This window comes from Arabidopsis lyrata (genome assembly GCF_000004255.2).
Source record: "Arabidopsis lyrata subsp. lyrata unplaced genomic scaffold ARALYscaffold_6, whole genome shotgun sequence".
Taxonomy (NCBI): domain Eukaryota; kingdom Viridiplantae; phylum Streptophyta; class Magnoliopsida; order Brassicales; family Brassicaceae; genus Arabidopsis; species Arabidopsis lyrata.
Window position 1 is genome coordinate 11,325,960 of NW_003302550.1, and position 24,444 is coordinate 11,350,403.

Consider the following 24,444-nt stretch of genomic DNA (forward strand, 5'->3'; position numbering starts at 1 on the left):
GTAAAAATATTTATTTATTTATATTAATTATTTATTTATATTAAATATTTGTAGTCCGCGGGCCGGCCCGCAAATCCGCGGACAAAACCCGCAAAAATCCGCAATCCGCCTGGGCTTGTCCGCGAGGCCCGCTATTTTATGGGCATGAAAAATGATGTCCAAGCCCGCCCCGCTGTGGGCTACTTGGAAAAAGCCCGCGGGCTATCGGCCCGCTTGACACCTCTACTTATGGGGCCTTCAAATATATATTTTTCTCATCCAATCCAACAAATTGCTATTTTTTTTTTTTTATGTTTATAAAATGGACCCGAATTTTTTTATATGTAAAATACACTTCTTAAAATAGATCCTTGAAGCCGACAAAAACAAAATAGATCCTTAAAAATGTGTTTTATTAGATTTTTACCTACATAGACCCAACACCTATGTTTCTTGGGTATATGTGCAGGGCCGGGTACAAAAGATTGAAAAAAAGATAGATTTTGTTAGATTCGAGAAGTTTGCAAACTAGGAAATGGGAGATTAAGTGGGATTATTCGGAGAAATTGTTTACTTGGCAACTTCTCCGGTATATGATACGCCATTGAAATTGTTTACTTGTTCTGGTAATGAAGCGAATTACCGAAACGACCAACAATCAATTTCTTGTTGTTGTTCACTCGATCGATGTTTCTTGGGCTTAAATAAATTTAAACCTCACATGGTCGGCCCATTGGTGGTCTAATGATCTCATCAAAATCGATTACTTTGATCTTGTACGAATCCAACGAGGCTTGGTCTACCGACGTAGATTGTTTGAAACAAGAAAATCAAACAAAATAAAACTGTCACCACAAGGTCCACAAACAAATCTCGAACTACACTAGGGTTTCAGATTTGCATACAAATATCGAGCTTACAAAAAAATCGAACTATCTTAAAGGTTTCGACTAGCCATTTTACAATTTTCATATAGACAATGTTTAAATCTGACAAACTTAGATTTGAAGATCACAACAACTCATTTTCTAAAAATAATTTATTCAAAATATTTAAATTTAGAAAATAGACAAGAAAACAAAATGTGATTAAAGCATCGTAAAAGAGTATGTAACAAGAACCAAGGATCACGTTTCGGTAACAAAATGGGCCATAAAACAACACAAAACAAATAAAATCTTCTAACCATACAAACAATGTGATGAAGCCCATACTATCTACGTTTCCCTTTTTCTTTTGTCAGAGAAGCATAATGTTATAAAAGAAATTTAGCTATACCTATATAAATTCTAACTCTTAATGTTCATAGTTAAAACTTGATGATACATTGTGAGATGATACATAAAAATGTTAGCCTTATATTTCATTCTACTCGTATGCGTGCCTCTAGGTGTCATCATGACCTTTACGAGTCCTCGACTAGCTATTACTGTGGCCGTCACTAAGCCGGCGGTCTTAGTAATACAAAATTCCAATAATACCCTTACATCTCCTCGAGTAATTACTTCTCAGCCACTGGATCACGATGACTTACTCCTTCGTCAAGCTTCTAAAGTCGACCTAAACCCTTCACCCAAATTTCCCAAAAAACTCGCTTTCATGTTCTTAACAACTAACTCTCTTCCATTTGCACCGCTTTGGGAGCTTTTTTTCAACCAAAGCTCTGATCATAAGTCTCTTTACAATGTCTACGTCCATGTAGACCCGACTCAAAAACACGAACCGGGTTCTTACGGCACGTTTCATAACCGGATCATACCTTCCTCAAAACCGGCTTACCGGCACACCCCAACACTTATCTCAGCCGCACGTCGTTTACTAGCTCATGCGCTTCTCGATGACCCGTCTAATTACATGTTTATCCTTCTCTCCCCTTCTTGCATTCCTTTGCACTCCTTTAACTTCACTTACAAGACACTAGTCTCATCCACAAAGAGCTTCATCGAGATTCTTAAAGACGAACCAGGGTGGTACGAAAGGTGGGCAGCGCGTGGACCCTACGCGATGTTCCCCGAGGTACCACCCGAGGAGTTTCGAATCGGCTCACAGTTCTGGACATTGACACGAGCACATGCGCAGTTAGTGGTGAGTGACGTGGAGATATGGTCCAAGTTTAACAAGTCTTGCGTAAGAAAAGACATATGTTACCCCGAGGAACATTACTTCCCTACTCTCCTCCACATGCGAGACCCACAAGGGTGTGTATCCGCTACGGTCACGCACGTTGATTGGAGCGTCAACGAACATGGTCATCCTCGGACGTATAAACCGTCGGAGGTTAGGGCTGAGCTTATACAAAAGCTGCGAAGTGCACGGCTTAGGTATGGGGACGGCAACCGAACGAGGAAAGATCCATTTCTTTTCGCTCGGAAATTTTCTCCGGCCGGGATCAGTCAGTTGATGAACATAACTCGAAATGTCATCTTTAACGATTTGGCTCTCGTGTAAAGTATAGAATACGTTGTTTATGTTTAGACTTTAGGGGACTTGATTTGGTTTCATTTTAAGATTTTTCTTATGTTTAAACATGTATGCGTGGATGTTCAATTAGTGTTATATATGAAAAGATTCCAATAATGTTATGGTTTTGCAGCTTTTGCTATAGGTCTAAAAGCTACTTTATATTAAGGAGGAAAGCTTTAATTTGTACGAAGACTAAATATTACAAGATTTGATAAAATTAGCAAATGGAAATGGTAAAATTAGTAAAAGAATGATTGAAAGAGAGAAGAAGAAATCACAAGAAACGCGGTCGACCCTAACTTCCTCAACAAGGAATCTAGGCAATAACAACAAAACTAAGGAAGCGTAAAAACCTCTATCAACACCAAGTTTCGTCGTCTGATTCATACGAATCAGACAATAGCAAGAGACACTCCCTGGAATATACCAAACTTCATCCTTTGAATTGATTCGAATCCAAAACTTTTTTAAACCCTAAAATTCATTTGAGCCTCTTCCGAGTCATCAATCTCTTGAAACCCTGATTCCATGGTTTCTAGATTTTCATTGATCTTGTTTTAGGATAATGGGAAGCTTTCATCGCCGGACATTTTCTTATGATAAACTTCCGACCGAACCCATTAGGCTCTCTGTTCTCAAACTGGATGGCTCTTCCTTTGGTAAATGCATCATCGTCGTAGTGTCTTTTTCGTTTTGGTCACTACTTATTAGTTGTCCCTTGTTAACTTCAATTTTATTTTGATTTACTATGTGAAGATGTTTACGTATTGACCTCGGCCACCGTTGGGGATCTTAAGGTTGCTATAGAGACTGCCTTCAGCCATGTCCCCAAGAAGGGACCCTCCAAGATATCATGGTACATTTTTCAACTTTTATTACATTTTTATGGTTACTGAAAATTTGACCCAAGAGTTTTGATGGTGTTAGGTCACACGTGTGGGGGCATTTTTGTTTGTGTTTCGGAGGTCAGAAGTTAATTACCGATACGGATTGCATCGGAAGTTATGGGCTGAAGGACGGTGATGAGGTTTCATAGCCAAATTTTTAATCTCATTTCATGAGTAGTGATAGAGGTTTAGGCATGAATGAAAATTGGGTAAATAACAAGACTTTGTTACATACATGTTTCAGGTAAGATTCAAAAACCATGTGTCAGGCAATGCGGTATTGAGCAAGGGATATTCTAGGAAATCCAAACAAAAGAATTTGTAAGTCTCAGTTTTTCCTTTTAACGGAAACACATTGATGTATCATTCCTAATAAACGATTTTTGAACGAGTACAGAGAGAGGGTATTGCCAAAGGATGTAGATGAAGTAATGAATAGAATTGAAGAGATTGATGACACTTGGGATGATCTCGAGAAAGGAGGCTTCGTTAGGTACAAAGATGATGACATAGAAACTTCTTCAAATGAAAGCAGTAGGTCTTGTCTATCCAGTGTACGAGGTTGCTGCTTTGCTTTGGGTTTAAAGGAGCTTCTTGGGTTTGGTAATGACAGAGCTTATTACTCTTTAAGAGATACTTGGAGAGACGATTGAATTTTTTTTGTTTCTTTGTCCAATTTTTGTTTCGTAAGATTTTGTAATCACACAACAAAATGATCCAATTAAGGATCAAGTTATATTACAAAGGGTAGTATTATGTTTAGAGAAAACCTTATATAGAGTACAAAGTTACAATGATTCAGAAGTATACAAGATAGTGCCTTAAACAAAAAAGTGGGAAAAAAACAGAGCTTTTGGAAGAGATACAAAACACAAAAAAAAAACAACTCCGAAGAGTCGTAATGGCGGATTAAGAAGTTACACCGCCATTGCCAAAAGCTCTACAGTGGAAGAAGATAAAAGGCACTATCACGAACCTAAACCAAAGAACAAAGGACTTTCTACAAGAACTTGACTGAACATAGAGAGACGACAACTCCAAAAAGACGGTCTAGACTAAACCCTAAACTAGATTACCAGAACTCAGTGACAGGATTCACAGGAACACTAACGGTTGTAGAAGCAGACTCCTTTGTTTAGAAGGAACCTGCCAAAAAATTTAAAAAACAACCGCTGCGTCCTGGGAAAGAAACTAAGTTCTAGGTGGAATCTATGGGTTTTAGTGACCAAAACCTAGGAAAAAGACTTGGACTGATGATAATGATACTAAGGTTTTGTAGAAAAAGTGGGATTTAGTAGAGTATATCGCACCTCCATAGATTTTCGATAAGAGTATCCACAGTGCTGCTGCTGATTCTGCCACAACGTTGGATGTTTAATCCCAAAAGCGTGCGGCCTAGTTTTTGTATGCATGCCTTGCTTTTGTCTGTAATCGCTGAGCAGCCACCAACAGAAAGAACCTGAAGATTCAGATGGTTGGGAGAAGATGCCAAAGCCTTGATTCCATGATCTGAGACCAAAGTATTTGAGATGTCAAGGTCATTGACTGAGTAGCAGTTCTTGGCTACTGCGACAAGGCTTGTGTCAGTGATGTTCTTGCAGCCGTCAAGGTTAAGAGACTCCAATGTGCGTCCGTGGCAAACAGAAATTGCAGAGACTGTGTTGTCTGAAACGTTGATGCATTCGCTCAAGTTCACCTTCACTAGACCAACATTGTTGCTCTGAAGCAACTCGCGCACACCTGCATCCGTCACTCCATTCAGTCCACAGAGTTCAACATCCTGAAGCTGATGACAGAACTTTCCCAAGAAAGCGAGACTTGCATCCCCAAACCCAGGGCAGCATCGGATCGACAAAGAACGTAAAGAGCTGCAACTGGGTGATGACAGAGGTGATTCTAAGTTGAAGTCACTGATGCCCAGACAGTTTGCCAAAGAGAAAGCTTTCAACTTTGAGCCACAGTTCATGAGAAAACCCATAAGACCAACCTGGTTGATCCTGTGGCATTCTTCAAGTTTCAAACTTTCCAGTGACAATGCAGATTTGGCCAAAGCGACAAGTCCTTTACCAGAAACAAGCAAGCATTTGTTCAGAGAGACATGCTTCAGATCAGGGCAACCATTTCCAACAGCTTCAAGCCCAATATCAGTCATGCCTCGGCACGACATCACTGAAAGTGACTTCAGTTTCTTCAGCCCTTTTGCATTTCCCATAACCCAAAAGCCTTTCTCGTTCACACCTTGAAGGCCATGAAGCACAAGATCAGTAACAGCTGCTCCATAGTGACCAATAACAGCAAGAGACAGACCAGATATGTTCAGCATCTGGAGTTTCACTTTCGTCAAGTAAGAACCAGCTTGGGCCAAGAGGAAGGCAACACCTTGATCTCCAATACGTGGGCAGCTCCTGATAGAGATAGATCTCAGATTGATACAACGTCTAGCAATAGCCCTTAAACCCTCATTCCCCAACACCAGAGCACGAATCAATCGTCAGATCACTCAGATTCACGCAATTCTCAGCAATTGCAACCAAACCATTGTCAGTTATTCCTGGACATCGCGAAAGGTCAAGTTTTTCAATCATCGGGCATGACCGAGATATCTCAGACAAACCCATATCACTAACAGCAGGCAAGTTCCATAGAGAAAGAACCCTAAGAGATGGACAACCATGAGCAACAGCCCCAAGACCAGCATCAGTCACTTTACTATCAAAACCACTCCCACGAATCTGAAGCTTCCCCAATCCTCCTCGACTCGATGTCCCAACCGCAATCGCTGCCAACCTCAAATCCGTCGCCTTCTTACCCTCTAATCTTCTTGACAAAAACCCTTCACCCTCAACATCTTGAACTGACTCATTCACTTCACTCCTACTGATACTACTCAAAAGATTAAGCCAATGCTTGGAAACACAAGCGCACGCACTCCTCTCTTCTCCAGAAGGTAAACGTCTGAGAATCTCAAATAAACACTCATCCGGCAATACATCTATCGATGTTTGCTTCTCCTCAAAACCGCTGAAAACCGACGGCGCAGCGATACGTAACCTCTTCCTTGCTGGGAAATACACGCCGGGACAGCTCCCTGGCGATAGATACATCGATGATCCCCCAAGAAAAAAATCTTCATCACCTATAAATCAAAACAAGTAACAACTCCATTATTCTCAATTCCAATCTCAAGACTCTTCCACACTAAACAGAGACAATATAACTCCTGAAAAAACCTAAAAACAAACTTAATGTAACATAACAAAGCAAATCCACGAAATGGAACCAAAAACAGAGTCTAAAGCGGATCAAACCCTAGAAACCTAAAGAACCCTAAATCAAGATTCTATATCAAGAAACCAAATTAAAGGATTTCAAGAAGCATACCACTAAATCTGAAGATTCCAGACATAATTCGAAGACGATTTGAAGAACAAAGACGAAGAATAATAGAGATTGAAGACTAAGATTCATGAAAAAGAGAAGAACCCTAGAAGATTAGGGCAAAAAGAGAAGATTTTTACAGAAGAAATTTAGAGAGATATGGAGAAGAAGAAGAAGAAATTGAGAAACGTCTTTAATGGTGAGAGAGGTGTACGGTGGAAGTTGATGTAGAGAATAAAAACCCTCAAGTTCAATGAATACACGCGAAAAAGTCGGATTTCTTCTCCACCTTCTTTGTTCCCACACCGAAACCCAATTGTTATATTTTGTAATCATTTTATTTCATAAAAACATTATTATAAAAAATATATTATAAATTCATAAAGTTTTGAAAAAGACTGAATACATTGAAGGAAGAGAAAAAAGAAATGTCGAGTTACATGCATTGTTGACAAAAACATTTGAGAGAGATGTTGATTTCGTTGAATTTTTGGAATTTTAAAACCATGACACTAGCAACATGGGCAATAGTTTATTTGAGAAATAAGAGCAAGTGTTGGGTAATATCGTGACATGTTTATTTTAATGATGTAGTGGATGGATAACATAGTCCAAATCCAATGTTAATTATATATTTTAGAACTCTTTTAAAAGCTCTTGGCTTTTGATTCGTGAATCATTTAAATAGTGTGGTGGATATGATAATTTTTAAAGATTTTCTTCTTAAAACATCATTTAGTAGTATAATTATAAAAAAAAAACAATTAAATGTTTGTGTTTTTTTCAACATTCATTATGTTTTTTTTCCACTCCAAGCTTCCAATTACTTTTCCATAAAGAATGATTGAACAAATATATTTTTAATCATAATTTAAGAAATGAAAGAAGAAAAAAATTTGTTTTATATCTCCAAAAAAAATAAGTAGTATATATTATAAAATATACTTACAGTTATATGTACATGTGATTTTATATACGTTTTTAAGTATGATTTTTTATATCTATAAACATAATTTATATTTAAATTAATATTAATATTGATAATTAAAGAATTCAACATTTAATGACTCTTTCTAGATGAAATTCATAATATTTTTTTTTCAAGTTCATTTTAATATTGATGGGGCGATAGTCGACTGTCAATCCAACGGTGATACATGCACACGTCGTATCAAAATCGTCCATAAAAAAATTAAACGGAATATTTAATTTCCCAAACAAACTCTAAGCAATAAAGTTATGCGAGCTCTTGATTTTTATTTTGGCTATGACTGGTAAATATTAGCAGAAAAAATGAAGAAAAAAATGAGAAGAAAACAGAAGAAAAGAAAAGTACAAACGGGAAGAATTTTTTTACTATGTATTTTATAATTGAAAATTTTCTTATTTTATGTCACTTTTTGGAAGAATTGAGATGAAAAGTAATTCTTCTCCTTTCTACTTGATTGGTTTATTTTTAGTAGAAAACAGAAGAATTATTTATCTATTCTTTATTTTTCTTCTATAATGTATAACCAGTCACACCTTTATGCTCTTGATTACTTGATATATTGTCATATTGATACATATGTATATTATGATCACTTGTTGCATCATCATTTTACAAGTTGTCAGAAAAAATAAAAGCAAATGCTGGTGAGGTTTCAAAAGGAAAGCAAAGAATATAATTGTTAGAATACAATGAAGGTGAGAGTTAAAAAGTTGACAAAAGTGGCTTAATACATTGAAGGAGGCAAAAAGGTTCGAATACATGCATTGTTGACGCACCATTTTTTTTCTTTTTTTTTTGATAAAAATTGTTGACAAAACCGTGGGGGTTAAGTTCGTTGAATTTTTATTAATTTTCAGATTGAAGGAAGAATTATTCGGATAACATGTTTGCGACAGACAGAAATTATTTGTTTGTTTGAGATACTAAAAAGAATTTGAGGGTTTTATTGAAAATAAGAAGTATCACTCTAAAAATGAACGTCTATAAAACCAAACGTAAAATAAAACGAAAGTCATTTTTTCCGTATAAATGGAAGTCTATTGCATGCTTATGTACGTTGTTCATTGTTGTTTTTTTTATTTTACTAAATTATTTTGATTGATATGATGAAGTCTATTATGTTTTGGATTTCTAACCAAAACCAACAAATGCCATTTGAGTGAATTAACATTCGATATGATGTACTTAGTATTATTCTAGTCCCTTCTAACAGATTCTAGCAAATCAACAAGTTTAAACACACAAAATTGATTTGTTTAAGAGGAGTAACGAAGACAAATCATAGTACTAATAGAGCAACGATAGAACAACATAATCTATAAATCCATACACCACATATAATATCGAAAAGGGTATCTATCTACAGTAAACGGAGATTCGTTCCAACTTACATTAGGACATAAATCGACATATCACCCAGGCCTGGGCTTTCGGTTCTTCGGTTCCATTCGGTTCGGTTCTATTAGTTTTCGTTTATTCGGTTCTATACTCTTATGATCTATAAGGGAACCAGAGGTTTTTTGGTTCGGGTTGGTTCGGTTACTTATCGGTTCGATTCGAATACTTTGAAAGAGAACCAACAAATAACCGAATTCTAGTGGGTATCGGTTTGGTTCCGGTTATTTTACCTAAAATACCCAAAAAGAACCGAAATACCTAATATCCGATTTTTTTTTGACAAAAATATAATGGCCAAAATACCTAAAATATTAATTTAAAAATCTATTGGGTTAGGAGTTGACTAAACATTTTCGGTTCCATTCGGATACTTGTGGATATCAGTTTGGTTTGATTATTACCCGATATCCAATGAATAATGTGATTGAGATCCATTCAAATATTTAGTGGTATCCAATATCCATAACCGAACCAAAACCTTTTTTTTCAACATTTTGAATTTGTTCAAGGGAATATCTTTGATCCTATTGCGGTTTTTATAGCTTATGTTTTCGAAAAAAAATACATTGCGCTTAATAATTTATATTGTTTTCGTCCTTTCAAATATATATATCTCATTCAGATCGTGCATGATTGTTTTTGCCGATCAATAATATTTAATAAAGTTTACGTATTTACGTTTAATGTTACTAAGTTATTCTATGCAGGAACGACAACATAAAATGAAGCTGAAAATGACGTTATACACATGAAAAAAAAGTCATCTTGATAATAGTCAGAAGTCTACAATTCGAAAAAGAATTCACTTTCTCGCGGATAATTGAATTTGGTCGAATTTTGTAGCACACCATTAACCATTTTTAGGTACAATGTACCGTACATAACGTCCAAAAAGTCATAATCAGATTTTAACTTTATCAAAACATTGGAATATATAATCCACAATTCTAACTAAATACATATCACCAACAGTCTTAGAAAATAGCTGAACCACTTGGTCAAAATTAGTCATGGACGTTCGGTTATCCAATCGGTTTTGGTTTGGTTCCATTTAATTTCGGTTATTTCGGTTTTAGAGTTTAGCATTCATTCAGGTATGTTGATATTTCGGTTCGCTTTGGTTTGGTTCCGATTCTTTTGGTTTTAAAATTTAGTATCCATTCGGGTATTTTGCTTCGGATATTTCGGTTATTTTTGAATTTTTTCGGATATTTTTGGATATATTTTGATTTTTTTTTAGTATTTTCAGTATATATATATATATACTGAAAATATATATATATATATATATAATTTCAAAAATTGGTATTTTTGATTATTTGATCTATAAATAACCAATACTTTTAGATATATAATTATATTTCTAATATTTTCGGATACTCAAAATATTTTCACATTTTCAGTTCGATTCGGTTTTTTTACTTCAGTTCTGGTTCTGTACATTCGATTCGGTGAATTTGACCAGACCTGACTCATAATAACACAATTCCCAGTGTAACAAAAATCGACGTAACACAATGAAATGATTTATTGTTACACGATAACAAAAACGAAAAAAAAAAGTCTAGTTCGGTATTTTCCTTTGAAATTGAAAGTAAAATATTTTTTTGTTCCTTGAGAGTTTTTACTTTCATCAGGAAGCCAGGTTTAAAAATCCAAGTTCCGGAAATTTTTGATTACACACATTAAAGAAAGAAAAAAGATGAAACCAAATTAAGTTTCAAGAGTTGCAAATCAATCATACAAGCCTTCTTGCTCCCACACATCCACCAGAAAATCGACCATTTCCTGCCACAATAACCATAAATCAACAAATACTTAAATCACGTTTATAGAATGTGTAAACTTGCTGAGAGAAAAATGCTTACAGGGAGAGGTATTGGGCGAGAAAACCGCTTGTTCATACCCAACAAGCTCTCATATGTTGCATTCCAGCTGCAGAAAACGATACTTTAACTCAGCATGTTCGAATAGGCGATAACTTTGATGGCTCAAGAATCATCCATGAACTTATCTGACTTCAAAACTGTAAGAACCTTATCTTATATAACCTAAAAGCCTAAAGGACTAAAGAGAAGAATCACAAGACACCATGTAACAGCTTTTTGAACATGAAGCTCCTGTCAATCTTTGGATGACTTGCTGATGCATATTTTTATTGATGGAAGCAAATTTGAAGAAAATGCTAGATGAATCACGCAATTTTTGTACTCATCAATCCCAAGGCTTTTAGATAAGAATGGATTCTTACTATTCTTGGATTAAGAAGTTTAATCTAAGAATCCGAGTCTTCCAGTTAGGTGGATGAGAAAGTCAAGTTGTGCCTTTGCTTTATTACCAAAAAGATTACTACTGATGGAAGCACTAATAGAGCTAACAAATGATTTAGAAAAGTAAAATGACATTTTAACTATCTCAAACTTGTAACTTTGTTCATCTGTGAATGCACATTAATGAATATCACAATCAAATTGTTTTCAACACTTGATTCTTATTCATAAGGAATTAATGTAGAGGTTGAAGAGAAAGAAAGGGAAATCTAACTTTCACCAACCTTATTGTAGGTTCTCGAAGTTTGGCCTTTTTATGAGAAGTTCCATTTGCAAGCCATTGTTGCCTAGTTTGGTTCCAGAGGTTCAATCCTGAACAGGAAGAAAGAACAGGCACAAACTTTTAAGGAAAATGACTGCACTGAAGAACAAAAATACGAATAAACAGAGCGAAGAATCATGAAGTAATGGAATTATAGCACCCCGAAAGTCAAAGAACTAATATCTGAAGATGCAGGCCAAAACATACCATTACAGAAGAAAGTGGAGGAAAAAATATTTAACTTTTCGGCATAGAGAAATCCATATAGGTGTGAAAGCTTATTATATACAGGTCAGGTTTAATTCAACGTAGGTTTGATAGAGAATATCCATCAGAAGCCAACATCTACGTGTCATGAGACGAAAGATTTTCCTGTTGAACCAACAAATACATAGTATACTCTACAGACATGTGCCCCCAAATGTATTTTATCTAGTCAGTCACAAACTAGGGATCTTCCACTGATTGAGATGAAATAAATATAAACAATAATGTAAGCCAACACCTGCCTACATATATTAAAAGCGGGTTGACCATCCGAATGAGTAAGCTAACATCATAAGTAGATACTTTCAAAGTTGAATACATGGTCTTTCACTTATTAGGCAACAATTCAAGCATCTAAAATGCAAGAAAGGATCAACAACAATGTGTGGAAATGTCAACTCACCGTGGTTTACAAATTCTGTGGGGTTGCTTGTACTTGCAGAAGTAGAAGTGTTGTTAGTGAAGCTGATAGAAGACATGCTTCTCTGTGACTGAAGTGTGCTGTTATCCATCTCGCAAGTGCTTGTGCTCCAGAAGTCGTCTGATACGCTTGGCTTCTTCACTAAACGACCTTGAATCCTTAACCCTTTAGACGGCTCATCCACTGCAACTATAAGCGGTGGTTTATTGCAGCATCCAAAACAACCTCTGTACTGTTGCAAAACCACAACAACAACAAAAACGCCAGTGAGAAGAAATGCAAGAACTAAGGAATTTGATTTGGAAGACTCTTTGCAACTACAACCGTAGATTCCACATAAAGAGATCAAGTGATGGTTTTTCTTTTTATCGAACAAACAACAAAGGGACACAAGAAAGTTCTTTGATCCTCTAAATATTATGAAGTGAAGTTTCTTTGATGCTCTTAACCAAAAGGTATTGACATTAAGAGAATTTTAGCGATCCGACGCTCCCAACACTCGAACGATTTCAATATTGAGTGAGATAAAAGATCTAGAGCAAAACTAAAACTTGAGAGATGCTTTGATTCCATTTTTTTGCTTAAAATGCAAGCAACAAACACATAAGCAATAACCTAACATAAATTTTAAGTAAGAAACATATCAAATTCAGACTTTAAAGTAAAAAATTTTACACTTCAGTTTCATAAGATTCCTCTTCCTATCTCTCAGTCATACACACACAACACAACACAACACAACACAACACAAAAAGATTGAAACTTTCAAATCCAAAAACAAGAAACTGAAGAGAAAGATCCTCACTTACCCCATGCAACCAAATAACTGGTAGATCCAAGAGGGAATAATTTCACAGAGATGCATCTACAACAACCAAATTAGAGATCTTCTAATCAAAACCCTGATTCCAGGTAAGAGAAGTCTCACAATCCTGCAATTTCAATCCAAACCCAAATCAAAATCACTGAAATCGAAAAAAAACACACTTTTTTTTTCTGGTGATGAGAAAAATTAACCTCAAAAATGGCATATTAGAGGAAAATTGGGATTAGGGTTTTGTTCCGCCACCTCCCTTGCAGCTAAATCTAAAGCCTTTATCTTTGTTTCTTCGTCTTCTTCTTCTTCTTTGTTCGTTTTTTTTTTCTTCGTCTTCTTCTTCCTTTAGTTATGCGTGTGTGGTGGTTCTGCAACTCCCCCAAAAATAAGGAATAGAAAAATTCCGTTTTTTTTTTTTTTAATAAAGAAAATTGTCTGTTACTTTTATTCCTATTAATTGTACTTCACTAATAAATAAATAAAAAGTTTATAAGTTATGGACCATATTAGGAATAAAAAAAGTACTAATGTGAGTTTTTTTAAATCAAAATATCCCCTTTTCATTAATCTGTAAATTTTTTTTTTTTTTTTCGTCAAATGATATCATTATATTATATGGTTTGAAAAATCGCTATGCAGCGCGTTTGTTATTACATGAGGAATTAAATTATGAAAAACGAAACAAGAATGAGAAGGAATCAAATGTTTGGCTAAAATATCTGCAGGCTTGTTGTTCCCACGTCGACACCATGTGAATTGACTCTCTGCAAATCTTGTCCTCCATTTTCTTGCTTCCCTCAACCAATTAAAGGCTTCAAAGTTAAGCTTCTGTCCATTGAGTAGGTCTACTAGTTCCTTATTGTCACCTTCAAAACATACCCGATTGTAACCCTTGATCCAGTAATGTTGCATGGCCATGATTAACGCTTGGAACTCACTCTCGACGACGTTCCTTGTTTGAGTACCTTTAGCTTGACCAGCCCCCAAATAAGTACCTTTATCGTTTCTTATCACCCAACTTGCTTGAGAAATCCTTCCATTTGAATATGTGCCATCATAATTACATTTAATCCAGTGTTGGTTTGGTGTTTCCCATCTCGATTCTGATCGTGTCTCAGAAGGAGTATGAGCTCGTGATCCTCTCATGTCTTCTGTATGCCTTTCTTGATCCTGCCATTCTTGAGCATCATCCCTCGCCTGTCTTATGATCTTCCTCCACGATGTGGATCTTCTTTGAAAACAGAGTATATTGCGACTTATCCATAATCTCCATAAAATCCACAGAGGAAAATGACGGAGATGAGAAAATCTTGTTGACGTGTTGCAAGTCATTATAGCCTTAATCTTCTCTTCCAAAGAGATATTTGGGTCTGTTAGTGAAGCTAATGGAAAACCAGACCCACGCCAAACTGCCTGTGCCATGACACAATCAAAGAACAAGTGACATGTTGTTTCCACATTGGAGCAACAATAACAACAAAGAGGTTGGTTACTCATATGTCGATAAACTAGATTGGCTTTAGTAGCTAAAGCGCCGGAGAGGAGTTTCCATAAGAAGTGCTTTAACTTCGGAGCGGTGTTGATACGCCACACTTGAGCTTTAAGATCATTATCACCCGGAGTAGAACGGATTTGTTGTTCGCTTGGGAGATGTGTCGCCAACCAGTAAGCAGACTTCACGGTGTATATACCCTCTTTTGTGTAGTGCCATCCCAATAAATCCTTCTCAGCCCCTGGACAAATCTTAACTGACAGAACTTTGTCTACATCTTCATGGTGAATCCACGCATTGACTCTGTTTGTGTCCCAGCCCGTTTTCCTTGTATTCAAAAGATCGCTCACCATTTTTGGCCCTATAGAATCTGAACTTGTCCTCGGAGACCGAGGAGGATGACAAGGTAACCACGGGTCCATCCAAGCATTTATTAGAGATCCATCGCCAATGCAAAACCTGAGACCTTTTTTAACCAAATCCCGGCCTTGTAAAATCGACTTCCAATGAAACGATGCTTTCTTACCCTGGCCTGCAGTTAGAACATTTGAATCTGGAAAGTATCTTCCCTTGAGAACTCTCGCCATAAGGCATTCTGGATGTTGCATAATCATCCACACCTGTTTACCAAGTAGCGCTAAGTTGAATTTTTCCAGTTCTCTGAACCCTAAACCTCCTTCCTTTTTTGGACGACTTAATTTGTTCCAAGCAAACCAGTGAATTCCCCGTTTGTCTTCACCCGAACTCCACCAAAATCTTGCTAACAACCCATCAATTTCGTCACATATTTCCTTAGGCAACTTAAACAGATTCATTGTGTAAACCGGCATTGCCAATGCAACGGCCTTCAATAACACCTCTTTGCCCCCTGCGAGAGATACTTCTTACTCCAACTTTGAGTTTTATCCTTAACCTTTTCCACAATGTATTGAAAGAGATCCGCTTTCTTTTTATCAAATTGTTCTAGAAGCCCCAAGTACTTACCTCCACCCCCTTCATTGTGTATGTTTAGTAGATTGCGGATACGCCTTTTTGTATCTTGTTTAACATGATGCCCAAAGGTGATGGCCGATTTCCGGAGGTTGACCGCTTGTCCAGACACTTCTTCGTATTTATTCAATATACTCTTAATCGTTTGGCAAGAACGCTGATTCGCAAGAGTAAAGAACAACGAATCGTCTGCGAAAAGTAGATGAGAGACTGCGGGAGCTTGTTGACTAACTTTGATGCCTTGTATCTTTTTATTTTTCTCTGCTTGCTTCATCATATGGGATAGAACTTCTGCGCATAGTATAAATAGATATGGAGAAAGTGGATCACCTTGGCGTATGCCTCTGGTCGGAGTGATGTTGCCGTATGGAGTTCCATTGATCAAAACTGAGTACTGAACCGTTGACACACACCTCATGATCCAGTTAATCCAACGTTGATCAAATCCCATATGGTACATCGTTGTTTCCAAAAACTTCCATTCAAGACGGTCGTAAGCTTTAGCTATATCCGTCTTTAAGGCCATGTAGTATTTTGCTTGAAGCTTCCTTGCCTTAAGAGTATGGAATATTTCATGAGCAATGGTGATATTATCAGTGATCATGCGACCGGGGATGAATGCTGCTTGATTTTCAGATATGGCTCCGGATAAATGTTTCTTCAGCCGATTGACCAGGATTTTGGAGATTATCTTGTAACTTACGTTACAAAGAGCAATAGGTCGAAATTCCGCCATTGTTTGTGGAGCGACAACCTTTGGCAAGAGACAAATGTTGGTATGATTATGTGTCTGATCAAACTCATTGTCCCTGAAAAAACTTTGGACCTCCTTGTAGATTTCCGGGCTTATGTCATTCCAAAAATGTTGATAAAAGGCTCCTGTAAAACCGTCTGGACCAGGAGCTTTTGTAGGACCTACTGCAAACACTGATTCTTTTATTTCCTCCATTGTAACCTCATGGGTAAGATCCTCGTTGATTGTTGCTGTGATTCGTTTCGGGAAATTATGAAACACTTCTATAAAAGCGGAGTCAGGCGCTGGGATCGAAGTATAGATCTTTGAAAAGTAATCAGTTGCAATTTCTGCAATGTTGTGATCTCCACGTCTGCTTTCTCCATTACCATCTTCAATTGAGAGAATTCGGTTTCGATTTTGTCTGACCTTGGTTGTTAAATGAAAGTACTTGGTGTTTCTGTCCCCAAAATTGAGCCAATTGTTTCTGCTTTTCGTTTTCCAGTAAACTTCATCGTCGATATAAGCTTGGTTCAAATCTCTCTTGAGTTTGGCTCTCTCCGCCGTAGTAGCACTTCCGGTGGTAATCGCTCTGTTAAGATGCCAACGAATGATTTTAATTCTTTCAGCTGCATGAGACCGATATCTCTGCTTCCACTTAGAGATTCCTTTCCTGCATTGTGTAAGTCGATGAGTCATGGAAATGTTGCCTTCTCTGGTTGTTCCTTGGCCTCGCCAACCTTGTGTAACAGTGTCCCTGAAACCATCCTTATTTGTAAATCGAGCATCATACCGGAAAAATCCTTTGCGATTCTCTCTTTGATTTGAGAAACATGTAACCAGTGGCCGATGATCGGATTCACCAAACTCCAGAAACTCTGTTTCAGCAATTGGGAAAAGAGATGACCATTCATTATTAGCCATGGTGCGGTCAAGACAACATAAAACATAGTGCTGGCCTCTCTGCCCTGCCCAAGAGAAACGATCCCCACTAGATTTTAAGTCTGTGAAATTACAAGTCCTAACCATCCTTCTTAGGTCTCTAAAGGAATTTTCTGGTCTTATTCTACCCCCACTTTTCTCATTATTTCCCAGAAGCTCGTTAAAATCTCCCATAATTAACCAAGGACTCCCTTGTCTCTGAGTATGAATGCGTTCGATACGTTCCCATAAATGATTTTGTAAACTTGGATTTGGGTTACCGTAAACAAACGACAAATAGAAGATTCCTTCATTACTATTCACATAAAGATCTACAAGATTAGGAGATTGAAAACAAAGGGAAATATCTACATGATCCTTCCAATAAACTACCAAACCCCCACTACGACCTATAGGAGGAACTATTACATGATTGTTAAAACCTAACTCACAACCCTTGTCCCTCATATAGTCGTCATCCTGCTTCGTTTCAGAAAGGCAAATGATGTCCAGGAGATACTTCTTAGAAATCTCCTTAAGGCGTCGAACTGTAAGGTCATTGCCGAAACCTTGACAGTTCCAACAGGTTGTCCTCATGGCGGATGTGGTGGATTCGGGCCCACCGCGCCTCTGCACAAGTTAGGCTCACCGGAGCCTCCACTTCCTTCTCCCTTCTCCCGAATGACAACCTTCTCCGAAGCCTCTGCCACTTCTGATTCAAAAATCACATCTTCCCTCTTGCGTTTTCCACGATCTCTTGTCTCCATTGTGTTCTGTGGGAGTTGGTCAGAAACCTCCAAATGATCCAATCTTGGGTGAATTATCGCCGAATAACGACGATAGCTTGGGCTGCCTGGAATGTCCCCAGTGGCGTTGTCAAAAATTGGAATTGGGTTGAACAACTCACTTGCCTCTCTTTCGGCATTATACATGCTGTAGTGTTCATAAACCTCCGGAGGACCTTCCATGTTGGCCAAAGCGTCATGGTTTGGATCAATGTCATCCAATTCATCTGCTTCCTCTTCGGCAATTTCCTCAGCATTTCTGTTTTGATCTTCTGCCCCAAGATCCTCCCCCTCTTCGATCTCTCTTAGCACCACACCGTGATTTGGAACCCGAGCCTGAGGCGGCTCCTCATCATCATCTCCCTCTGGTAACTGTTCCTCCCCGCCATTTTGTAGGATACAAGCCCCCGAGTCGTGGGTCATCATTCCACAAACCTCACAAAAACCTCTAAGCCTCTCATAACAAAAACGCAATAAGGTATTGACCCCAACTTGGAATTGGAAATTGCGTTGAAATCTCAGAGGAAGGTTAACATCCCAGTTAATCTGAACCCGAACAAACTCCACCCTTGCTGCAGCCTCTGCCTCATAGTCAACTTCCATGAGATTGCCCAAAGCACGCCCGACGTGAGCAATCACCTCTCGGTTCAGAAACTGGAACGGAATGCCACGGATTTGAACCCAGAAAGGTATGAAAGTCAATAGGGGAGGGTTTTGGAGGGGAGTCCAACGTTGCAGAACAAGCATCCTGTCGTTAAAAGCCCAAGGACCCCTCCGGTACACTGTCTCCAACGATTCCTCCGACGGGAAAATGAACTGGAATTGATTTCCTCCGATAATCCGACCATGAACAAGGCCGGATTGACCCCACACACGCGGCATTGAAGCCACAATTGACCGCAGATTTTGACGTCTGGGCATCACTGGTCTGCCCATCAGAATGTAGCGGTTTTCCGCCGCCGCATTAGCCACAAGCGCTGCCGGAAGTTCCACCGGAACATCATCAAACCCCAAGTTGATATCTTGAACCGCTCGCCTCAAATTGTCCGCCATTTTCACCAACACTTTGTAAAATCGAAAAGGAAAAGTAATCACTGATTTGATTGCAAGGGATGGTTGTAGAGAATTCAATTCGCTGGAATTGCTTTTATAGGCATCACCCCGTAACAAAACCGTCGCATAAGCATCACGTTGGAGAAAAAATCTCAACGTGGAGATAACCGTCGCTCCAAACGTGGATAGAAACTTCCCCACGATGTCGACGAACTTGCCGGCAACCGTCCCCGCGAAGACGAGTAACCAAAACCACCATTCTTCTAGAATCGCCTTTTCAATCGCCAATAACCGCATTTTTGTTAGAAACTTTCTTTTTTGTTATTTTAAAAAAAAAAATTAATCTGTAAATTTATAGATTAGAAAAATGAAATATCCAAATATAAAAGCATTATGACTTTAATTGATTCCAAAAGTTTTCCTCTTTATATTTTTCTTTAATAATACAGAAAAGAAAGATATTCGTTCATGTGGCAGCCATTGTCATCAGGCGCACACACACACACTTTTGTTTCTGTCAACACACACTTTTGTTTCCTTTTGTTATTGTCACGATTTCATAAATACAAGTAATCCTCTCGAGTGGAAGAGAGGACGTTGTTTTGTTTTTGTTCCCTTTTTTGGTTGGAGGATTGGATAGTAAAACAAATTGAAAGTTATAGATATCTAAAAAATCGATTAGACATTAATCGGAGGATGTTAGAATAAGATTTAGCATCTACCCAACTAATTTAAAATTTGTTTTCTAGTATTCTTGTTTTTATAACATTTAAATGAAATGACAAAATAATTTTTTCATTTTTAATAATTTTTTATGGAAACTAGAAAAACATTATAAAAAGATTAATCGGGTGTTTAGACTAGAAAAATTATTTATTTTCCGTTGATCAATATGACTAGAGCCAAGGGGTGGCCTTATGGTGTGGTCGGATTTTAGAATTCTTATATATACAATGAACAATAAACATTAATGAGTGAATATGGTATATGGATATTTTGTGTCGGCAATGTAAATAGATAAGTTGAATTGTGTCGCCATCTCAATTATTGACAATATGAAAAAAGTGTGGAGAGTTTTTAGTTAGGTGTTATCCATATGTTTTGATCAAAAAAGGTTAATGAAAAGTATAGAGGTAAATAACTAACCAACTATATTTAAACCAAGCCAATTTGGACAAAATCACTTATATAGATTTTGTTGTTTTAGTGGGGTTCTTAGTTTCTTATTTTGTTGTTTATTTATTCTGTGAAAATAGGTTTAACTCTGAGGTTTGTTGAATGACAATCTACAAAGGTGTTGTACCCTATCTATATAGGCATGTAAGTTTAATAAAAGAGAATGCGGAAGATTAATTAAGAACTCCTTACTAATTATGAGTATGAACAGCATAACTAGAAACCGAAATTACACATTAATTTCAAGATTATTATGCTATGAAAGTGTTACATCACCTAAGAAGTGAGGATTGGAGGAAGATAATTAGATTTTTCACCTACAACCTTTGCGTTAGTATCAGGAAAGAACTCAGTCCCAGCAAGATTTGTTACTTCCCCGTTGCTACCAATGTTAATAGGATAACTAAGCAAATGCCCCGGTAAATCGTCATTTCGAGGATACTCTTGTGCTGAGTATAGTCCCCATAGCTCGTCTGCCGTTTCATTAACCAATCTTATACACTCTTCTCTTTCGGGGTACTGAAACTTACCGGTTGTTTTTCGTAGATGTTCAAGCCATAGTGATATCCTGAAGCTAAATACTTGGCCCCCCGGCCTCCTGTTATGAGTAGATATCAGATGGCTAGGTTGGTATGCTCCCATCGCGATCTCTGTGTCTCGACCTCCATCCATTGACCTTTGGTTTATATTGGCTGATCCTATTATTAGGTACTCATCATCAACTGCATACAAATATACATATGAACCATGTTATGATGTTAAAAGCTTTTTGATTGTTCTCAATAGGTTTGTTGCAATGGGCCTAACGAGATCAACTCTGCCTAAACGGACCTGGTCCATAGGCTTTTGTCCCACCACAACAATCCTAGTTATGAGTTATGAAAGATAGATTTTTGACTTACCAATCATCATTTTAGAGTGGACATAGATCATGAACCGACGAGATTCTTGAGCTCTTGCATAGTCAGAATTAGGCTCTGGTTTCTCTGGAGGCAAGTATTCACCCGCCTTGCCAACTTCCCGATTCCCGAGGCAGAAAAACGTTAGGTAGTCTCTAGGGTTAGCATCTAAACCTTTCTTACGTAGTGCAATGATTATATCAGTATACATCATCTCCATTGTTCTCCTTTGCCAGTCTAGTATTGCTTGAACCGATGCAGAACCAGGTTTACCTTCAGGCCATAAAGGAATCACTATATACACCGCAAACCGCTCGCCTGCCTCGATCTTGCTCACGATTTTGAGAGAAATCTCTTTGGGAATGAGTTGTAGTGCATTGATCTCATTTAAATCAATGTCTCTAGAGTTCCATCCAAAGGAGCTTCCTAGAAAATATTGGTTCTCAATGTAGATGAAGTGTTTGGCTCTCCTTATGGCATTAACATAAGCGTCTTGTATGCTTCTTTCAATCACGTTATCTTTGCCGCTTATAAGTCCTACGCTTGCAGCTTCACGTGGATCCTCTGGAAACCCTTCAACTGCACCATCATCTATCGACCGGAAAACTTGAACCGTCCAGCCTTCTTCATTGTCTGGTTGTACAATCGGAAGTGGCGGAACCGTGATCTCTGCGAGTTGTGCCATTGATTTAAGGTACCTTCTACCACTACCTAAAACACACAAAATAAGTTTCTAATGAATTAATGATTGAATTTTTGATTTAAAATGTTAATGCAAATGCCAAATTCTAACAAAAAATTTCTTAAGTTTCGTTAGCATTTACAACAAAGAAAAAAATGTATATCAAAAAATCACCAATTATTGTAACATGTAAACGCAAAAATAAACCGTTGAAGCTAGTTATTTTAAATTGTTTCAATACCTTGTTTCATCCACCTCTGCTCAAAATTGTATAAAACATCCCACGCCGCAGGACCATCCAGCTTGCAATGAATATCGTGCCATGGCTCTCGTGGACCGCCCTTTTTAATCGACGCGCCATCAAAGTTGGGCTGGTGAAAGTCATTAGCATGAACACTATTCAAAGTACCAAACAAAGGATGCTCCTCAGTGTCGTATCTCCCATCACAAAGATCAATACCTCCAAGAAAACTCACTATCCTTCTCTTGGTTATTGACCCGTCCACTTCACCGTCCACCACAATCGTTTTTTGATGGTGAGAAAACATAGTAGCAACCTCGAACCCTTGTACAATACTATCACCGTTATCCGGATTCCGTGGACAGAGAACACAACGCACTTTCGTGTTCTTGAAGTAATCATAAGTTTCTTGATCATGAGTCATCATCAAACCGTCTCTCTTAAAAATTTCGTTAGACGTTCTATCGTCCCACACAAGCATCAACACGGTCACGTTTTCTTCCGCTTTCTTCTTCAGCAATTCCCCTAACTTCAGGTCCCCTCCCGGTCTCGTCCGTTTAGGATCCCTGATCAATGTTACGCCGGTGTTCACCGACCAACCAGCAATGTATATTAAATGTTTTGCATCCCATATCGCATCGAAAATCTCTTCCCAACACCGATGATGCTTGTAAATAACTTGTCCTTCCGCGAGAATATCAGGGTACTCGGGAATAACGTGAGCGTCTTGGTAAAGTGTAACTTTGCAACCTTCTCTTTGATTGAAATAAGCGTTAGGAACTCCATTGAAGGAAGGTAATATAATTCCTTTGTTCCAATTCACGTCCTGTGTCACGTGATTGAACTTGACACGAACATGGAGTTTGGAACCTCCTTGGATTGGTCTCCTATTCTCGTCTAAAATATCGAGCCATCGGTCTATAGGTTGTCCGGTGATGACTTCAGTGACAGGTAAATAAGCTCGACCGATCAAACTAGCACTGACCGGTTCATCTTCTTTAACTGTGAATATGATTTTGGAGATTGAATGTGCCGTGTAGACATGGAAGGATTGTAACCATTTAGGATGACGTCTCATCATGGTTCGAGCCACTCTTGACCTATCTAGGTCAATGGTTGCGTAGAGATTTCCTCCAAACAAATTTGTGCATGAGTCCGTTAGTCTTTTGATTTGGGATTGAGTCTTTTTACCCGTCGGCTCCTTGTTCTCCTATGAATCATTTTGAGTTTTGTTTTACAAGTAACCTTCGTCTAATATTTCTTATTTGTTTTAATCTTGATAAATAGATGTACTAATAGAGAATGTTGAAATTAAATATTACCTTGCCGCATAAATTGAATCTTGAACGTTGATGCAACTTATCGATCCTATAAATCTTCACTTCAAGAGTTCCATGAAGGAGCAACTGTTCCGTCATTATTTCACCTGCAAATTTAAATATATATTTTTGTATTGTTTAATTTTCGTGGAAAGGGGATGTCTATTTTTGTAGTGGATGATTCAAAAAAGAAAACAAATAAACAAACCACAATGGATCGAGAAGTTTTCCTTTTGAGGATCTTTTTGGATCACAACGGCTTTAGCAAATTAGAGTTATGTAAACGTAAAGATAGAATTTAAGGAGACAATCGAATTTTGAGTACAAAACGTTTGGATTAGGCCATTAGGGTTGCTGATTACTTGAGGAGTCTACATAGGATTAGAAGAAAGAAAGAGATGAATTCTTTCATGGGTTTTGAGACAATATGTTTTAAGTAAACCTTTTCTTGTAGGCCAAACCCAAGACAAGGGAAGTCCAAAACGAATATTCTTTGGAAATTAATCTTACTACTCACGTCTACATTTCTTGATGTATTAGGGATACACTTTATTCCAATTTCATTCCATTATTATTTTTATTTAGATGAGTATCCATGTTATTATCTACATGGACTTTTTTTTCTAAAAGTTCCCTTGACCATTTTTATGTGAAACTCTGACTTTTATCAAATTTTCATTGGTTTTTGTATATCTTGTTTCTTTTTTACGGCATCTCAATGGATAGAATAACTTGTTTTGTTTTGGGTAATTGTTGGTTATGAAAAAACATTTGAACTACAGTAGATAGAAGATAAATAAATTTTATAACAGTTAATGTATTTAATGTAAATCTTATAATTTTTCAGTTTAAAATAATAAGATATTTTTAATTAGTTTGATAAATGAATGAAAATATGTTGCAGATTTGTATTTTATTCATAGTTATGATGGAATATTTTGTGGTTAAATGACAAAATAT

General features: G+C 37.4%; 5 protein-coding genes across 5 annotated transcripts; 2 read left to right on the top strand and 3 right to left on the bottom strand.

Moving 5' to 3' along the window:
• The first annotated feature begins 1,278 nt into the window (after positions 1-1,278).
• Positions 1,279-2,561, top strand: LOC9310319. The gene has a single exon (XM_021021190.1). The coding sequence runs from the start codon at positions 1,327-1,329 to the stop codon at positions 2,425-2,427; it is 1,101 nt and encodes a 366-aa protein (XP_020876849.1). The 5' UTR covers positions 1,279-1,326; the 3' UTR covers positions 2,428-2,561.
• Positions 2,562-2,666: 105 nt separating this feature from the next.
• On the top strand, positions 2,667-4,489 carry LOC9308227. The gene is made up of 5 exons (XM_002872112.2): positions 2,667-3,101; positions 3,199-3,298; positions 3,370-3,469; positions 3,574-3,650; positions 3,727-4,489. Exons 1-5 carry the CDS (start codon positions 3,008-3,010, stop codon positions 3,980-3,982), a joined length of 627 nt encoding a protein of 208 aa, XP_002872158.1. The 5' UTR covers positions 2,667-3,007; the 3' UTR covers positions 3,983-4,489.
• LOC9308228 (EIN3-binding F-box protein 2) lies at positions 4,027-6,931 on the bottom strand. The gene is given in 3 exon segments (XM_021021189.1): positions 4,027-5,796; positions 5,798-6,465; positions 6,711-6,931. Coding segments are annotated over 3 exon segments (1,869 nt in total). The 5' UTR covers positions 6,736-6,931; the 3' UTR covers positions 4,027-4,620.
• Positions 6,932-10,606: 3,675 nt separating this feature from the next.
• On the bottom strand, positions 10,607-13,609 carry LOC9310320. The gene is made up of 6 exons (XM_021023373.1): positions 13,394-13,609; positions 13,186-13,308; positions 12,359-12,603; positions 11,651-11,738; positions 10,965-11,031; positions 10,607-10,884 (listed from the first exon to the last, which is right to left on the bottom strand). Exons 2-6 carry the CDS (start codon positions 13,239-13,241, stop codon positions 10,831-10,833), a joined length of 510 nt encoding a protein of 169 aa, XP_020879032.1. The 5' UTR covers positions 13,242-13,308; positions 13,394-13,609; the 3' UTR covers positions 10,607-10,830.
• A 6,936-nt stretch (positions 13,610-20,545) lies between these two features.
• Positions 20,546-24,304, bottom strand: LOC9310321 (phospholipase D alpha 3). The gene is made up of 5 exons (XM_002874208.2): positions 23,693-24,304; positions 23,488-23,591; positions 22,166-23,375; positions 21,246-21,953; positions 20,546-21,065 (listed from the first exon to the last, which is right to left on the bottom strand). Exons 2-5 carry the CDS (start codon positions 23,581-23,583, stop codon positions 20,620-20,622), a joined length of 2,460 nt encoding a protein of 819 aa, XP_002874254.1. The 5' UTR covers positions 23,584-23,591; positions 23,693-24,304; the 3' UTR covers positions 20,546-20,619.
• Between the last annotated feature and the right edge of the window lie 140 nt (positions 24,305-24,444).